This window comes from Battus philenor, unplaced genomic scaffold (genome assembly GCF_028537555.1).
Source record: "Battus philenor isolate CCGP_79_NKW_IND1 unplaced genomic scaffold, ilBatPhil1.0.hap1 SCAF_2, whole genome shotgun sequence".
Lineage (NCBI taxonomy): Eukaryota > Metazoa > Arthropoda > Insecta > Lepidoptera > Papilionidae > Battus > Battus philenor.
The window spans coordinates 14,574,050-14,590,413 of record NW_027181682.1 but is presented as its reverse complement, the minus strand read 5'-3'; the positions used below and the strand labels follow the sequence as shown (position 1 = coordinate 14,590,413).

At 32.9% G+C, this 16,364-nt stretch overlaps 1 protein-coding gene across 2 annotated transcripts in view; it reads left to right on the top strand.

Annotated features, from left to right (window-relative positions):
* Positions 1–547: 547 nt before the first annotated feature.
* Positions 548–16,364, top strand: part of spir (spire type actin nucleation factor) — a 220,097-nt gene continuing 204,280 nt past the window's right edge. For both annotated transcript variants that reach the window (XM_068765506.1, XM_068765505.1), the window contains exon 1: positions 548–1,148. In XM_068765506.1, coding sequence (XP_068621607.1) covers positions 887–1,148 — 262 coding nt within the window. In that variant the 5' untranslated portion in view covers positions 548–886. The remainder of the gene's footprint in view (positions 1,149–16,364) is intronic.

Here is a 16,364-nt window from a genome sequence, read left to right as displayed (position 1 = left end):
CCGATAACAATGTTTGCTTTTCAAAATTATAGCAATGAATTTACTAGAAAGGATAAGGAGGATCTATGTATGATATTTAAATTATACAATGAATCACTGTATTATGTTTTTAATATTTTGTAATAACGTTAATACATGATTACATATTCAATAAAAAAACCGAATAAATTAACTCTTTCATTTCACATTTGCGCTACTGTCCACCTATCAAAGAGCGGTGTTCAATCGTCTTGATAAGATAAACACTAATAAAATAGTTCAATATCAATAATTAGGTATCTTATCGAGCTTCAAAGTCAATTGCATTTTTTTTCGCAAATTTCAAGTGTATTTTTGGTTTGTTTAAAATACTATTTAAATAAAACTTTTGCCGACTGTTATTTTACATTAGTTTGTTTTATATAAAAACAGTGTTTTGTGTTCATTGCTAATATCGGCAATGCAGTGTTTTATTACGTTTTGCCATAATGATGAAGGAAGTAATGCGGTTCGGGGCAGGGACCAAGAGCATCTTAATATCGGCTCTGTTGCGGAGAAGTGCCTGTGATCGCCGACACGGGCTAGTTCGGCACGAGCCGTCGTCGTGAATGCACGTTGTATATGTCGGCCGGGCGAGCGACCGCGCACGCGCTCTCGCGATCTTTAAACGCAAAACAAACCGAAACATTTTTACGCCACCCACTTCTAAACGCGAACAGTCTGACAGTGACGTTTCAGGAGACGCGATGACAGTTCACGCATGTAATATATCGTTGTAAACGTAAATTTTTATAATCCGGATGATAAATTTAGAGTGAAATAGAACAAAATTGTGGTGAAACGATCGAGCAGTGTTGTGGATAGTGCAGTGACAATAGAATGGCTCCGATAGCCACTGGGTAGCGCGATGATGCGCAAGGACGGTACCGGCGCGCCCGGGACTGAGTTCTCGTTGGACGCTTCCGATTGCATAAATCTGCAACAAATTCTTCAGGCATTTAACTCGACCATTAGCGAGGAGCATGCTTGGGCCCTCTTTTATCAGGCCGCAAAGTGTTTCCAGAAGTGCCTCGCTGATGGCTCCACCTGTTACCTGGCAACGGAGCCAAGGCATTTGTTGCTTCATAAAGATGGCTTCGTGCATCCCAACACGCTGTTACGACCTAAAGGTAAGTTGATATAGTAAAACATTTGCGAAATGTTTAACTTATAATCAGGTACGGCTACTTTGACAACATGATATGACTTTTAGATTTATCTCTCCAATTTAATAGACAAGTTTTGTAAACAGAGGCAGACATAACCTTTGAAATTCCTGTATAAATACGTTTTCATTTGTAGTCAGTTACGTTTTGAGATAATAACGTTACAGTTATATCAGAAACATTGGAATTGTATACATGATGTGATTTAAAAGATTAATTAATGCACAAAGAAACAAATGCATTGCGATATTGCCAGATAAGTTAGGTAGTAATTATACTCAAAAGTTTTTAAGAAATGTCGCGAATAACTAAATGCTCAAATGTTAGTAAGATGCAATATTTCTGCAAAGATCTAGTAAATATAAGGGTATATAAGTTCTGAGTTTACGACGAAGAACAGGATTTAATAGCCACTCGTAATTATTTAGTTATTAAAAACAATATTGTCACGTTAAAAATGATGTCATATGTTTCTCTGAATATGTTTATCGCTTTATATTAATAGGCACGATGTATTTGCAGCGATAACAGGTTTATTTAATCAATTCAATGTGACAAAATGTCCATGGCCCTTGGCCCATGGCACTCTTAGATTTTATTTTACATATGATGAGACAAATATACGTTTATCAAAACTTAATTTCGCCACACGAATACAAGTGCCCTCACTGATAACTACACGTTATTACACAACTAGATAACGAATGAAACAGCTATCTTTATTTTTTACAAAAAATTAAAGGAATTTTATAATAATGAACTTGTCTATATGGCCGATAACGCATATTCGCGATTCCTAACCTTTTAACTCAGCAAAATCTCTAATTCCATTGTAACGGAGTTTTATGTGAAATCGGAATCCTTTTTTTTAAGTGTTTTCATTTACGAATATTTTTTGTATTTATTAATTTTATTTTCAAATATTGTAATTATCATTACTGCAGTGTAAAATATTTGAGAGGGTATACGCATATATAAATATTCAAATTAAATAAACTACCAAATTTATACCCTACTAATTTGCTAAATTTCAATGAGACTTCTACATTTTTACGTTGAAAATTACTTGATTTTAAAATTTAATGTCTGGTACTGGCAATATGAAACAATAAATATAAAATTTATTTTTAGTTTGTTATTCTTGTGATTTCTCTGCGAGAGGAATGTGAAGATCTGTAGACCAACGACAGTTTAGCAGATTGCCAATTTGAAGTAACAGTGGGCTGTCAACAGGTTCTGTAGTGGAGATTTTAGAAGCGCAAGAGGTCCACCCTTAAGGTGGAGAAACGACCTTATAAAGGTTCCTTTCCTTTGGATATCTACAGGGAAGGCCTATGTCCAGCGGTGGGCGTCCTTTGGCTGATATGACGATATTGATGACACATTTATATGTCCAGTCTAATTTTAACAAGTCTACGTTCATATTAGATCAATATTTTATTTCCATCCAAAACAACACAAATGCATTTATTTTCGTATGGACAGTTAATTTCTAAGTGTAATTGTTAAACAATACAAAAAGGGCAGTTGTCTCATGTATCTAAAGATAAACGATGCGCCCTTGTTCACACGGATACGCTTTGCCAAGGGTTTAAACCACAAGGTTTTTCAGACCACGTGTCTGTGTTTATTATCTCAAAATATAAGCTGACAGACACTATCATACTTGGTACATGGTTCCGGTATTGTTAATAGATCTTAGGTCCAAGGGCGAACTTGAACTGCCTTGTACGACGACTTAACTTATTTATTCTTCAACTAATGACGTAACTTATTAAATTTTCTTACCGGTAGTCAACATAGGGTCAATTTGATTTTTCTGGCCGACCTAGAAATACCTTGACTCGTAAAATTTTGATTGTTTTTGTATGTATGATGCATGGCTAAAACCTCCACTAAATGCTCACGTTAGATATAACGCGAAAGCGATCATCGTAGGGTTTTTGGTGGAGGCCAATACCTTGCAGTGGGCGTCTATCGTCTGACATGACCATGGTGATGAAAATTTGTAAAAAAAATCATAATATATAAAGTGTAAAAAACGTATCTTAATTATAATGAAACATATATATGGTCAAGATAACACAGTTTGCTTTCATAAAATCAGAAGAGACATCGCTAATAACCAGTTAATAACTGTGAATTATATGTCGCACTAAATATACTTAATTAATGCAACATATAAATCGCAAATGTTATAACTCATTTTATCCACACATAAATTTAAATATAAATTTTAATGTAAAACGTGAATCATAAAATTTTGCGCGCTAAATTGTCCTTTGCCTAAAAAAATAAAATTCGTCTATGGTCAAAGGCGTGATTATGTCAGGTTTAATTACAGAATTGTTATACATAAATGGCGTTTAAGGTTACTCTTTAATCTTCGGCCGGATCTGAGGTCAAATGTCCGTTTTTTAATATGCTAATTTGCAATTTCTTACGCGCTGACAGTTTACCTATTGGATATTATTTGAATTTACTGTTACTTTTACGATCTGTTTCGACATAAATACATATCATCAATAAAATCGGTAACCTAAGTTGCTGTAAAATATTGAATAAATATACAAACATATTGACGATGGAACTATTTTATTTAAGACCGATATGAGTAGACTGTCGGATAGTCAATGTTTTATAAATTTCGCGTTACATTGCGCTTTAAATAGTTTCATCATTTTTAACACTACAGGTAAAGACAGCGATGTACGTTGCATTGTTATCGATCAAGGCGTTCCTGTCTGCTCTGGGGTTGTAATTCGACTGAAAGGAAAGCGTCCGAAACCTTTTTGTTACACACGTCGTCTACTAGACTTGAGTAATTCGTTTCTTTAAGACATTTTTGTTTTAAAAGATGTTGGCTGGCCTTCTGCAATTAATTGATTATTAATGCCACTTGGGATAAGTTAAGTACACCATCGAATATCTTTGTTTGGGGTCCGAACCCACATATGTTAGTTCGGTATCTTTGCAGGAACAGAAACTATAAAATATATATTTTTACTTGATTCAATAACCTAAGATGTTATATATCCAATTGATAAGTGTCTCATGATACATTTAAATGTTTGGCTTTTATTTATTATATCGTTTGAATATAAGGGTCACTTATTACACACAATTCACCCAAGAACATGATTATATAACATTAGCGATCACTTCACGACTAAGTGTATCGATTACTTCTCATATCTGTTTTAACTGATTGTTTAATAATCATAATTAATTATATAACACTCGTTGAAATAGTATACAGTTTGAATCTATTCGTAATAAACATTTTTGGATATATATAAGTATTTTACAATAATATCGACCTTGAATTTAAATAGCCTTATTTTCCGAAACAGGTTAATTAGGCTTTTGTTTTCACGATTTATTTGTAAATAAATTTGGGCAAATTTATTAGTCACCGGTGTTACAATGTACTCGCTGACCATTTGTGGAGATAGACAGAAATGTAGAACGATGTATGTGTGTGTGTACATATAAATAAATTGAAGTATAAATAATGAATTATACAGGTAATTGGTGACAAGTGTAAAAGCTATAGAAAGCTGTTAGTTTTTAGACTTATTTACAATTCTGTGTAAAGATTACTCTTGAAATTTTATTGGCATATTTACTTTTGGTAGTATAAAGTCTGAAGAACAAATAGTGAATTATATTTAATTTTAAAATGTAGTATTTCATTTTTTTTGAAACGCATTTACTTTACTATTACGTTATTAATTATCTCGGAAACCTTTGATAGGGTTTTCAAAATATCAATTTAAACCAAATGAGCCATACATTCATCTCTTTCATGTTTTTACAAGTAAAACGACCTGTGCACGAATAAAAATTATTCTGATATATTTTACTGCATGAGAAAAATAAAATGTATCTAGTGTGATAGTGATGTAAGTAAATAACGATGTGTTTTCTCCATGAAAGTACATTAAACAGCTGAAACAGAAGATAAATGAAAATATCTTCTGTTTCGTCTATAAAGAACGCTCGAACTGCAGCGTAAAGAATTGCAACCACAAGTCGCCGCGACCTTGCGACTGGATACGCCCTTAACCTACATGAGTATTACGTCTTTCAAAGATTAAAAAATACACCCGCATTAGTTTTTATCTATGCTGTATTCGCTGGATTTCATACCGAAAATGCATATACATATCTAATTGCTTAGTAATACTGAGTTAAAGATGCGTTTACACGCATATTCGTTTTCAATTGCCCTTTTTGTTATTAGTTTCTATCCTTACCTTACTAGACACGTTTTAGAACTTATGGGTTTTCGTTTCCTTTAATTGACTCCTATTTAAATATTGTCTGTAGAATTTACGGACTTTGAACATTATTAAGTAAGAAAAACCCAATAACAGAGACGAGAACTGTCCAGGACTAACCGATACTATCGGAGCCGGTTTTTCCTCAATCAAGAAGATGTGATAAAATGTACAAATTGTTACATTAAAAGGTTATTGTTATATTATTTATTAAAAAAGGTTTTGAATAAATAGCCACAAGAAGGCATACTTAAATTTTATTTCAATTATTTATGCATACTAATGTCTTATTCACATGCTTATAAAACTGTGCGGCAAATATACAATTTATACTTGAACTACTCTTTATGCTTGTCTTCATCATTGTCGTTTCTGCGTATGTTCAAGGGAAGGTACAGGTCGCCCTCAAATATATCTATGGTTATATACCGTGGCAGGCGAGTTAGCTATCGTAGTATCGTATTATGGTACGCATAGAACGCTGCTGCGCATCCTCTAGAAACTTACATGTGAGCAGCAATTGTGAATTATATAACATTGTATCTCGGGAATCAAACTCGCGACCTACGATCGCAAGTGTCAGTCCTGTGCTGGGCTACCACATCTTCACGCTGAGACCATTGAAATTCCTCTGAAAGTTTAATTTCCATTCGTAATTACAACTTCTATTCCTTGATTGATTTATGCAGATATTTTTTACTTCTATATCACCATCATTTCAACGGTATTACGCCCACCACTGGGCGAAGGCCTGCCCTTTTGCTTTCCAATAGGACCAGTAGGGTAGCACCCAGCATCCAGCTTCTTTCTACGTCTATCCTATGTCATATATCTATTATAATTTTTAAACTATTTGATTAGTAATATATGTATTTCTAAGAAGCTATATCGTATTGAAAAAATGTTCTGCAAACTAATGAGTATCAAATGATAATTCCTATGTATGAAGGCTAGTGTTTGATACAGTTCCTCTGTGTCTATATTAGTACAACAGTTTAGTATCCGAATGACGGTTTTGGCATTAGGTTAAAAAACAAAGTTTTAATAAAAAAAAAAGAGAGACGATCGTGGCTAATAGCTATGAATCTATATGCGGTTTATTTATTGACAGCTGGCCTATTTTCAGAGAATTTAGTACCTGTCAATTCATATAAAAGCTGTAAGCGTAAGATTCAATTGACAATAAATTAGAGCATCGTTTCATTGAAGCGCAATATTATTTAATAATTTTGATTTCTGCAATGATTTTTTATGGTTAAATAATGTAATAATTGTATTTTCACAGATTCACAATTGGAAATTTTAATAATCATTTTTTGATTTTTTTCCGGATTATTATTATTTTTATGTCCATGTTTAAACTCTTGTGCAACAAAAAATCTTATGCTTTAGATATTTTAAATGCATTATAATTTGACATTAACTCTTTTAAAAGAGTAAGCTTATTTATCATCGTTACAAAGATTCATTTTCAGTCGGAGTTGTTGACCTAATCTAACTTTCTTGACGTTTGTGATACAGATAACAAATACGTCCGAACAGAGTTTCTGTTGTCTTTTTTTAATCTAACTTCAACAAGGTGATAAGAGAATGCAAATATGTTTCTCTGTGTAATAAAAATGAAAAAATGTATTTAAAGTTGTTTCAATCTTGGTTGCACAAGATGCGTCTTGTCATGTTAATTTGAGTTTGTTTTTGTGATACGCCATTATTAGTTTCCCGCCAAAATGCGGATTTGGTGGAATGTGTACGATATCGAAGCTGAATTTTTTTTTAATTATACCTAAATGTAAATATTATGGTTATAACTTGAGTGTTTAATTGTCTGTAGTTTTAACTTCCGAAGAAAAATTTCTGTTTCTTCGGAAAAATTTCTAATTTCCCACGTATATGTATGTGTAAACAAAACCATTGTTCCTTGAAAGACTCCCTTCCCATGTCTATTTAAAATTTTTCATAATAAATGATGATAGTTCGAATTTGAAATAAGATGTAAGCTTTACTTTTAATAAAGTAAATTTTCCTACGTGATCTACTTATTTTCGTATTGTTATTGTTATTGCCAGTCATTGACCCAAGTCCGAGGGTCGGACACGCTTCAGGTTCTTGGCAGCCTTTGCAACCTGGTCACACCATAGAGCGTCCGAGAGATTTAAGACTTTAGCCGCCTCCCAATCCAGTAAAAAATCTTTGTTACTACTTTATTCAAGGTTTCCGAGGGAGTCCGCGAATTTAATGCAGACTTAGCCGATTTGCTTTCTATAATTCGTGATGTCCAGAGAGCTAAGACAAACGGTGTCCTTCAGTCCAAAAAATTTTATTGTCGCTGTAATGGGCGTTTAATTTTATTTCTTCTGTAGTTTAAAGAATGATGTATCCGAAGCGAACTGTTGGACGTGTTTAATATAAACAAGGATATGTTTTTCTTCGCTTTACGTCGATTTGCGTTTAATTTGTGTGTCGCATCTCGCGTAGACATTCATGCGATCGTTTATTGTTCTGTCAGAGCATCCGACGTTTCACCCAGCAGATCGGTGCGTGGGAAACAAGCTCCGCACCCGGAAGCCGTCGTGATTGTATACGTCGTTTCTTATTTTTTTTTGTTCACTCTCCTTCGAAACGCTTAATTAACAGGGTTATTGTATCGATAGTTTTCTCTCGGTCATCGACCATTCGACGGTTCGAAAATATTTTCGTGATCTTTGCCATAACTGTTAAATTAAGATCGGTAAACCGGTGAATTTATAACAAACATTCCTATCACATTGGCAATACATATTTTATATATTATTCTTAGTTGTTTACTTATGACAGTCTGTGTTACAAGCCTCGTTACCTCTAGGCTCTTCTGTTTTTAAACGGTTTTATTTAGTTCGACCCGTACGGAATTTATTTGGATCAAAATTAGAAATTGAAATTTAAGCACCTTCCCGTTGTCAGATTGATCTGAAATTTGGTACACACATTTAATTTAGATGACAATACAATATAATAAAATCAATAACATTATAAATCTAAGATGGCCGCCGATACAAAATGGCGGATTACGTATTTTTCCTTAACCCCCTCAATATGGGTATAAAATGGAAGGGCTACACTAGTAAAACACGATGATTATGTCAAAATTTAAAATTCAAGATGGACGCCGTTTCAATATGGCGTACTAGGTACATATTTTTCCACAACCACCACAATATGGGTATCAAAAAACCGTTTAACTTAAAAGTTTTTTGAATGTATTTATTAGAAAGTTATATGGAGCCGTGCACAGTAGTGTCGCGTTTTTTACTGTGTCACTCCACCGTGTGAGTCTGAGGTCGGCAACGCGGCTTCAATAAATTTTAGTGCACCCTTAAAATATTGTTAATTTAGATAAGAAAATCAAAACGTCGTATATGATCGATTATGAAAAAAAATGCAAATGAAATGGCAACCCAAATATCGCACTAAAATAAATTTATATGAAAAATATGTCATTGCTTTTGTCACCATCTATAATATATTTACAAACATTCTTTTGTATTTATTTAAGATTAATAATAACCTTGTTCTGTAATTAAATTTATAAATTATAAAATGAATAAATGAACATGTATAATATAATATAAAGCTTTAAAAAGTAAAGAATTGTTTTACATATACATATTACAAATAATAACAAGGTAATGATAATATTGTAAGAAAAAGCGTTTTTATAATTTGGATTACTACAGTTGAAATTATTTATTGTTTATTATCTGTCCCTGCAGACGTTTAACTGCACGTTTCAATAGAAAAAAATAATTAATGTAGCATATTTCAGAGTGACCAGTGTGATTGGAAACAAGTCCAAAGGCTATAAAGCTTTGACGCCTTACATAAAGAAATAATATAGCGTTTTATTTTTTTTTATCGATCTTTACATAAATCATTACCCTGTTATATTATAACTAGTCTTTTGAATTTAAATAAATAGATAATAAACGTGTCTTTTATGTCATCGCGCAAAGAATATTTGGTATATTTAAATCATTTTCAAGGTGTGCTTGTTATTTAGCATTAAATGAATTATTAATTGTATAATTAATTTGCAAGAGTGCTTTGATTTTTTTATTAAACAAAATAAGCAGTTAGATCTATAACATTAGATTGGACAGTTTATGTGCCTTTGACATATTGTAGTAAAACTGAAAAAAAGTGATGGTGATTTTGTGTCATCGTTCATCATTATATTTTCAGATGTAGATGTCTATGCTTGCCCCAAAGATTAAAAAAAAACTGGTTGGAAGTATCAGCATCAGTATGGAAGCATCCAGCGTGTTCAGACGTCCTTAGAAATATTGTCTGGGCAGACCTTGTGAGTGGATGTCCAACGCTGCTATTGCTGGTCTGTGGTCTCCACTGCAGAACCTTAACGCTCCAGCCCTTTGTGGCCACTGCCTCTTCAACTTTCCAATTCCCTGGGCTATGTCGTTTAAAGTTCATCTAGGGTTCTCCTAATTCTTGATTTTTTTATAGAATCTATATTCCTTAGACATTAGCGTGCGTGCCTTTGTTTTTACAATTATGTCTAATATTTCCGAATTTTATATCTTCTGTTCATGTTTCTGCATATAAGTGTTTACTAAGTCCCTTAAACTATTAACGGGCTTATATCTTAAACTATTTTAAAGTAAATTGAAGTTATTAAATAACAATAATTTTTAGTATTTTTATCATTGGTGTCTTCTTTGTTTTTTTACAAAGCCATAACAATGTCAAGTTTTTAACATTATGATTTGCGCGACCACTCCCTCTTTCCTACTTCATTTTGACATGCTCAGGTTGTAAGCCAGTACGTATACGGTGGTGTGCGTTTTCGCCATATCGATGAATCTTGCGGCCCAACTTAATTCTTGATTTAATTCCTTTTTTTAATTTTAATAACGTGTGACCTTCATGGAGTATGTATTTATCTGTTCATTAACAATTATAACAGGTTCGAGTGAACCTGAAAGTAAGACGTAATGCGCCCACGCCGTAAACCATTAAGATCTTCACGGTAATTTATTTAGCGAAATAACTTCTCGACAGTTTGCCGACCGATATTAAAATTTTAATAGGCATTTGTAAACTAATTATGTCCATTGTTAGCGAATGTTCAGTTAGAAAGTCTTATTTTGAATTTAGAACTAAATGAATTTAATTTTCGTTGCTTTTTATAAATGTGTAATATCAAAACAACTATGATTTTATATATAGAAACAATAGAATCGATTGTGGTTTACAATCAGTTATTAATGATTTTTACGGGACGTAAAATTGATGTAAACATAGTTAGATAATCTACTTGTGTCTTAACAATGTTGGCGATATATTATATAAAGATAATAGTTCATCAAGACAAAAGGTTGTGAATTCTCCGCAAGATTGTTTCGATTCCATTGATAGCGCAGTAGAACTTAAAGTGCAGAGCTATTCAGTTCTATTTTTATTTCAGTGAAACCACGAGACGTGTTTCTCCAGTTCACCACGAAAACCGATACACGAATACCTTAATAATATATATACAAACGAATATTAAACATGAAGACTATGCGTTTTAACATATCTTACACTTAACTTTCTTGATATAAAATTTTACAAGTTTCCATGAGCAAAATATAGAAATGAAAAAATATATCCTTGATTTCCTTAAATATACAACAATTTATTTTATAGTATTTAAAATGTATACTCTGTCGAATGGCAATAAAATCAATATACATGGGAATCCTTTTCACGACGTGGCAGTAAATAAAAAAAACACTCGGGCGAACAGTTTGCTGGCATAGAAAAAAGCGAACCGTGCCGTCGACAATGGAATCGAAACTTCTGGATTTTTAATAGTATATACTATTTTGACCGAATCTTGGTTCTCTCCCTACCTGCTAAACAGTTTCCGAGAAAGATTCCATTCGTGTAATCAGGTAAAGACCGCTATACCGTCTTAGTGAAATTGCCTTTGGACATTCATTCGACTAAAATTGTGTATTTAATGTATTAGTGTAGTATGTACTTATGTTTATCATATATGTATTTATTATATATTTGTTTTCTATACAGTACCCGGCGATAAATATTGCACATCCACCTTTGGAAAGGGACAATCAGCAAATATCGGTTTTGTAGAGCATTATCTCTGTCCCACAATACTAATGTGACATTTTGTCAGTCGTATTTCGTGCGACAGAGATAACACTCTATCAAGCCGAAATTAGCCGATTATCTCTTTCCAAAGGTCAATGTGTAAAATTTATTGCAGGGTACTGTATTTCAATATGAATACCAGGATTCCAATCCCTTCTGCCATTTGATGACGGCCCGTTCTATTTTTCTTACTATATTTTAGTAAGAAAAATAGATCGTTGATCCAAATAGTTGTATGGAAGATTTGAGACCGTTTTTCGTTTCTTCTTTTATTCAATTTATTTGATTTATTTCCTCTTCCTGTCTTGTTGTACAATAATCTGTTAAATGAAAATCATATTTCTGAAGAAATGTATATAATGCGTTATTATTTATGTAATACAGAAATTGGTTAGAATTTTATATTTTAACTAGCTGATCCCGCAAACGTTGTTTAGCAAAAAAAAATTGATATTTTAATTTACAAATAAAAAATAAGGGTTGATCGTAGAGGGGTGAAAATTTATGGTTGTATGTATTCTTGTATGCTGTATCATAAAAAAAATAAAAACAAAAAAATTCGTTAAAAAAAAATTAAAGTGTGAACAACCTTTATCACTTAGGGGTAAAGAAAATAGATAGCAGCCGATTCTCAGACCTACTGAATACGCATATTAAATTTGGTAAAAATCAGTCAAGCCGTTTCAGAGGAGTTCAAGTTCGAACACCGTGACACGAGAATTTTATATATTAGATTAACGAATGACGTATGTCTTTTGCACTTCTTCATGGAGCATCTACCTAAGGAACTTAAGTGCTCGACAGCCGTGTTAATATTCGCTTTTGTATGATGTATGAACACGTTGTTAGGTTTCGACATAATATATAATGTCTTATAAGTGGAATGTGGTTTTATAGATGCAATCACAATGTCTTTTGTCGTCGAGTGTGCTTGATTGCACTCGGAGATATAAAAATATTCTCGTACTTTTACCCGGACAATAAACTGTAAAATGTAAAAACCCATCGCGATATTTTTACGTCCACTGAATACAAACTAATGTAATGTAATATATTTTATTTCTATATTATATATATCTTCTTATTTGTCTCGATTGCTATAATATTTCAATAGTAAAAGTTCATTGGTAGGATGCATAATGTATTTTGGTAATGATTTTTAATTTTTTTTATAGTTTGCTAGCCTATCTTACATGAATTGAAATGAGATAATACATTTAGTAAATGAAAAAGTCATGTTAATCTCAACTTTTTAAAGTACATGCTACCTTTTTCAAATCTATAGATGAATACCTCACCTTAAGTGAAGTAGGAATCGACAAGAGCCCTAGGGAACCCTCGGAACATCGCTCTCTGCTAGTTTTCAGCTAAACGCCCTGTTTACCTTGTTTTCTTGAACCCGCAGAAACTGCGGATGCTTTTTGGTACGTGTAAGGTGTAAGTAAAAGACTTGAGAAAAATTGTAAAACCAAATAAAAAAATAATTGTAAATAAAATTTTGTAAAATAAAAGAAAAAATTGTAAAACTAAGGAATTAGGTGACGGAAGAAAGGAATCGGAAAAAAGGGAAATGGAATGAAAGGGTAAGACATACGAAATGTGGAAAGTAAGAAAAAGAATGAAATTACTTAAGAGGAATGTATGTAGAGTGCGAAAATAAAATAAGGTATGAAAAAATTATTTAACGAAAGGAAATGACTCTGTCCTTCCACAAGATAGGGGAAAAAAGACCCCTAATATCGAAAGCCATTAAATAAAACACATATTGGTTGCGATTTTGCTGCCAGTGATACATATTAATGTACGTGATCTCTTGTTTCTTGCTAGAAAGAGCAACAAATAGTAAACCAGAGTTTTTTTGCTTGAGTTACCATATGGTGAAGGTAATTTTTTAATAGAAACAATACTCAGAGATCCCCGAAGGCAGCGATTGTTTACAAAACTTTTGTTTTGTTTCGAGTTCTTTGTTAAAGCAATAATATACTATTAATGTATTGCCCGAGTGAATATTTGACGAAAGCAGGCGATTTTAGACTTTAATACGAACACGTTTGGCATTTTATCGCGTGGCTAGATCGCAATAGGTGATAATTTCGCCGCAATTGTGTTGTAGTTTGTTGGTCAGTACTTGGTTATTCACAATCCGCCTACGCTAGGTTGCGTTTCAAATGTTCGCGAGCTTTTTAATGCCATAGAAAAAGGTATTAATTGATTATACAATAGTTTACGGTCTAATTCCTAGGGGAATATCAGAAATATCTGATTAGTGATGTAATTACTTGGGGTTAAGGATGCGATTACATGGAGGTAAAAAGTCTACTTCCAGGATGACAGCAATAGGTATACAAGCGTTAAAGCGACAAATTTTTAGCTTATTTGCTATCAATCAATGTACGGTTCACCCTATCTAAATATAAATGGTTTTAGACAAATTTAACAATAAATATCGTAATGATTACACAGTAAGACAAGCGTTTTTAAAATTCGGATCACTAGATATTGAAATTAATTATTGTTTACTATTTGTTCCTGTTGCCTCTGTATTGACAGAAGTTATTAGCCCATTGTACTTCAATTGATGAAATAAATTAGTATGACATATTTTTAGAGTGATCGCTTCATTCGGGATAGACCAAAACTGATGTTTTCACAAAACATTTAAAAATTTGAATGTATTGTTATGCATTTTAAGCCTTTACTGATTATTTCCAATCATACTGTATGTCATTTTGATGGTCCGAACTCGTTTTCTTATTCTTGTTGTTTGTTATTTTACGTATTTATGGACTGGTTTCTATTTAACCTGTTATTGAAACATGAGATTATATTATTAATGTAAAAATAAAAACTGGTTAGTCATATAATGATCAATTTTTGGATTATGTTTTAAAAGAATTAACAAAAGTATCCATGTAACTCCATCCTTACTTTTGCTGGAAAAAGTGCGTACACAAGAGCACTTTGAACAGTCAACGTATTGTAAATTTTATAGAGGTAAATAAATCGTAAATAAATCGCTCGGTACGTTCTAGAATTACAAGTAGATGTTTAGATTCAAATGGTCGTCCTTATGCGTTTGCTGTACAACATAATTTTTCTTAGTCTGTCGAACACATTTTTAGTATTTCCTCTGAATCGATGCATATGTTACAAGTTGTTTATTTTGTGACTGTGTGAATTTAAAAGAGAAATGTCATTCTAGTGGTTTAAAAATGTATCCTTTGATACGTTGTAATGTTTGTGAATGATATAAATCCTGATTATACTAGATAGAAACGTTGCTGGAGTTTCCTCTGCCATCTCTTCTAGCGTTAACGCTTTCCGAAATTGTACTGTTATGCCTGCCTAGACAATAATAACTGACTAAAACGAGATTCAGCTCTCTCGAACGCCCTTGTGTAGGAATACTACGTGGATATTATCAAAGAATGACTTCCCAAGACGAGGTCCTCTTGTGGAAGCGATTTAACAGGTCGGCAACCTTCCTGCCCGAACCAAAGTTCCTCGGAGCACCCGAGCTATGCTACCAGCTTGAATTTGTGAAATCTGTAAATGCCATTTCGTCACCGAAGAAAGACCGAACCAAAAAGTAAGGGACATTACAACACATACATACAATGTATTGTTACAAAGGTGGCGTCATAAAGGTAAATTTATCTTTATGATGTTTATTAAATAAAATTTAATGTGGTATTTACCAAAAGTTATTTGCTAATATGCCCTCGGTAATATAAACGCACGACCTGACACCCCTTAGATTACGTAACGATATACGAGGGCGTGGCAATGCTAATAAAACATTTCAAAGTTCAATTAAACCCTTATATAAAAGTAATTATGACAGCAATCTTTCTTACTTATTATACACAATAAATTGGAACACGAATAAAAGTCACATCAAAATGTTATTGTTAAGAAAATACATAGTATAACGACGTCATCCGAGCATAGATGACGTCATTAAAGTAACTCAAAGAGCGCACAAGTACCAGGATAGCATAAAAGTAGCGCGCCTCGTACGAAAGCTTCCGTCAGGGGGTGCGATGTCCTTGTCCCTCAAGGTCGACGGATCGATAGCGCCGCGCCCGCTCTCATTTGTAACTTCGCCTCCCCCGGGCTGTGACGTCATACCGTATGCGAGGTAATTTGAGTTGCGTAGTTTCCGGAATGAGGTACAAACAGAAGGGAATATTTATGAACGTGCTGATGATCTGCGATGTTATTTTAATTTTCATTAGTTATAAATTATTTTAGTCTAAGAGAAATAAAATATTCATTAATGTATTCATGTTATTGTTCAATTAGGGTCATTTATATTGATCACTTTTGTACTTTACACAGAAAATGCCATAAGAACTCAATTTCAAATTAAATAGAATAAAATTGAGCTCAATTGTAAAGTCATCTTCCAACTTAAAATCCTTAGCCACGTGGGTTCCAAACTTGTCTTGATCGGAGACAAGCCTACAACAAATTGGTTCCATAGCTCAAGTCAGTAGTTGGTCTATACTTAATTTACTAAATAACTTTGTATAAGTTATATTATACATTTTTTGCATTCATCCATAATTTGTATGTCATCTGAAGAATGCAAGCTACGGGGTAAAGGCTACGAGGATCTTAAATGCGAAATGTTTGTTTTAATTGTCGCTTTTACAATATCTTTAATACAGTAGTAAAACAATCTACAACAAAAACAAACTATTCACAATGTCATAGTTATTTTTACGAGTAATTGGTTATAAAATCT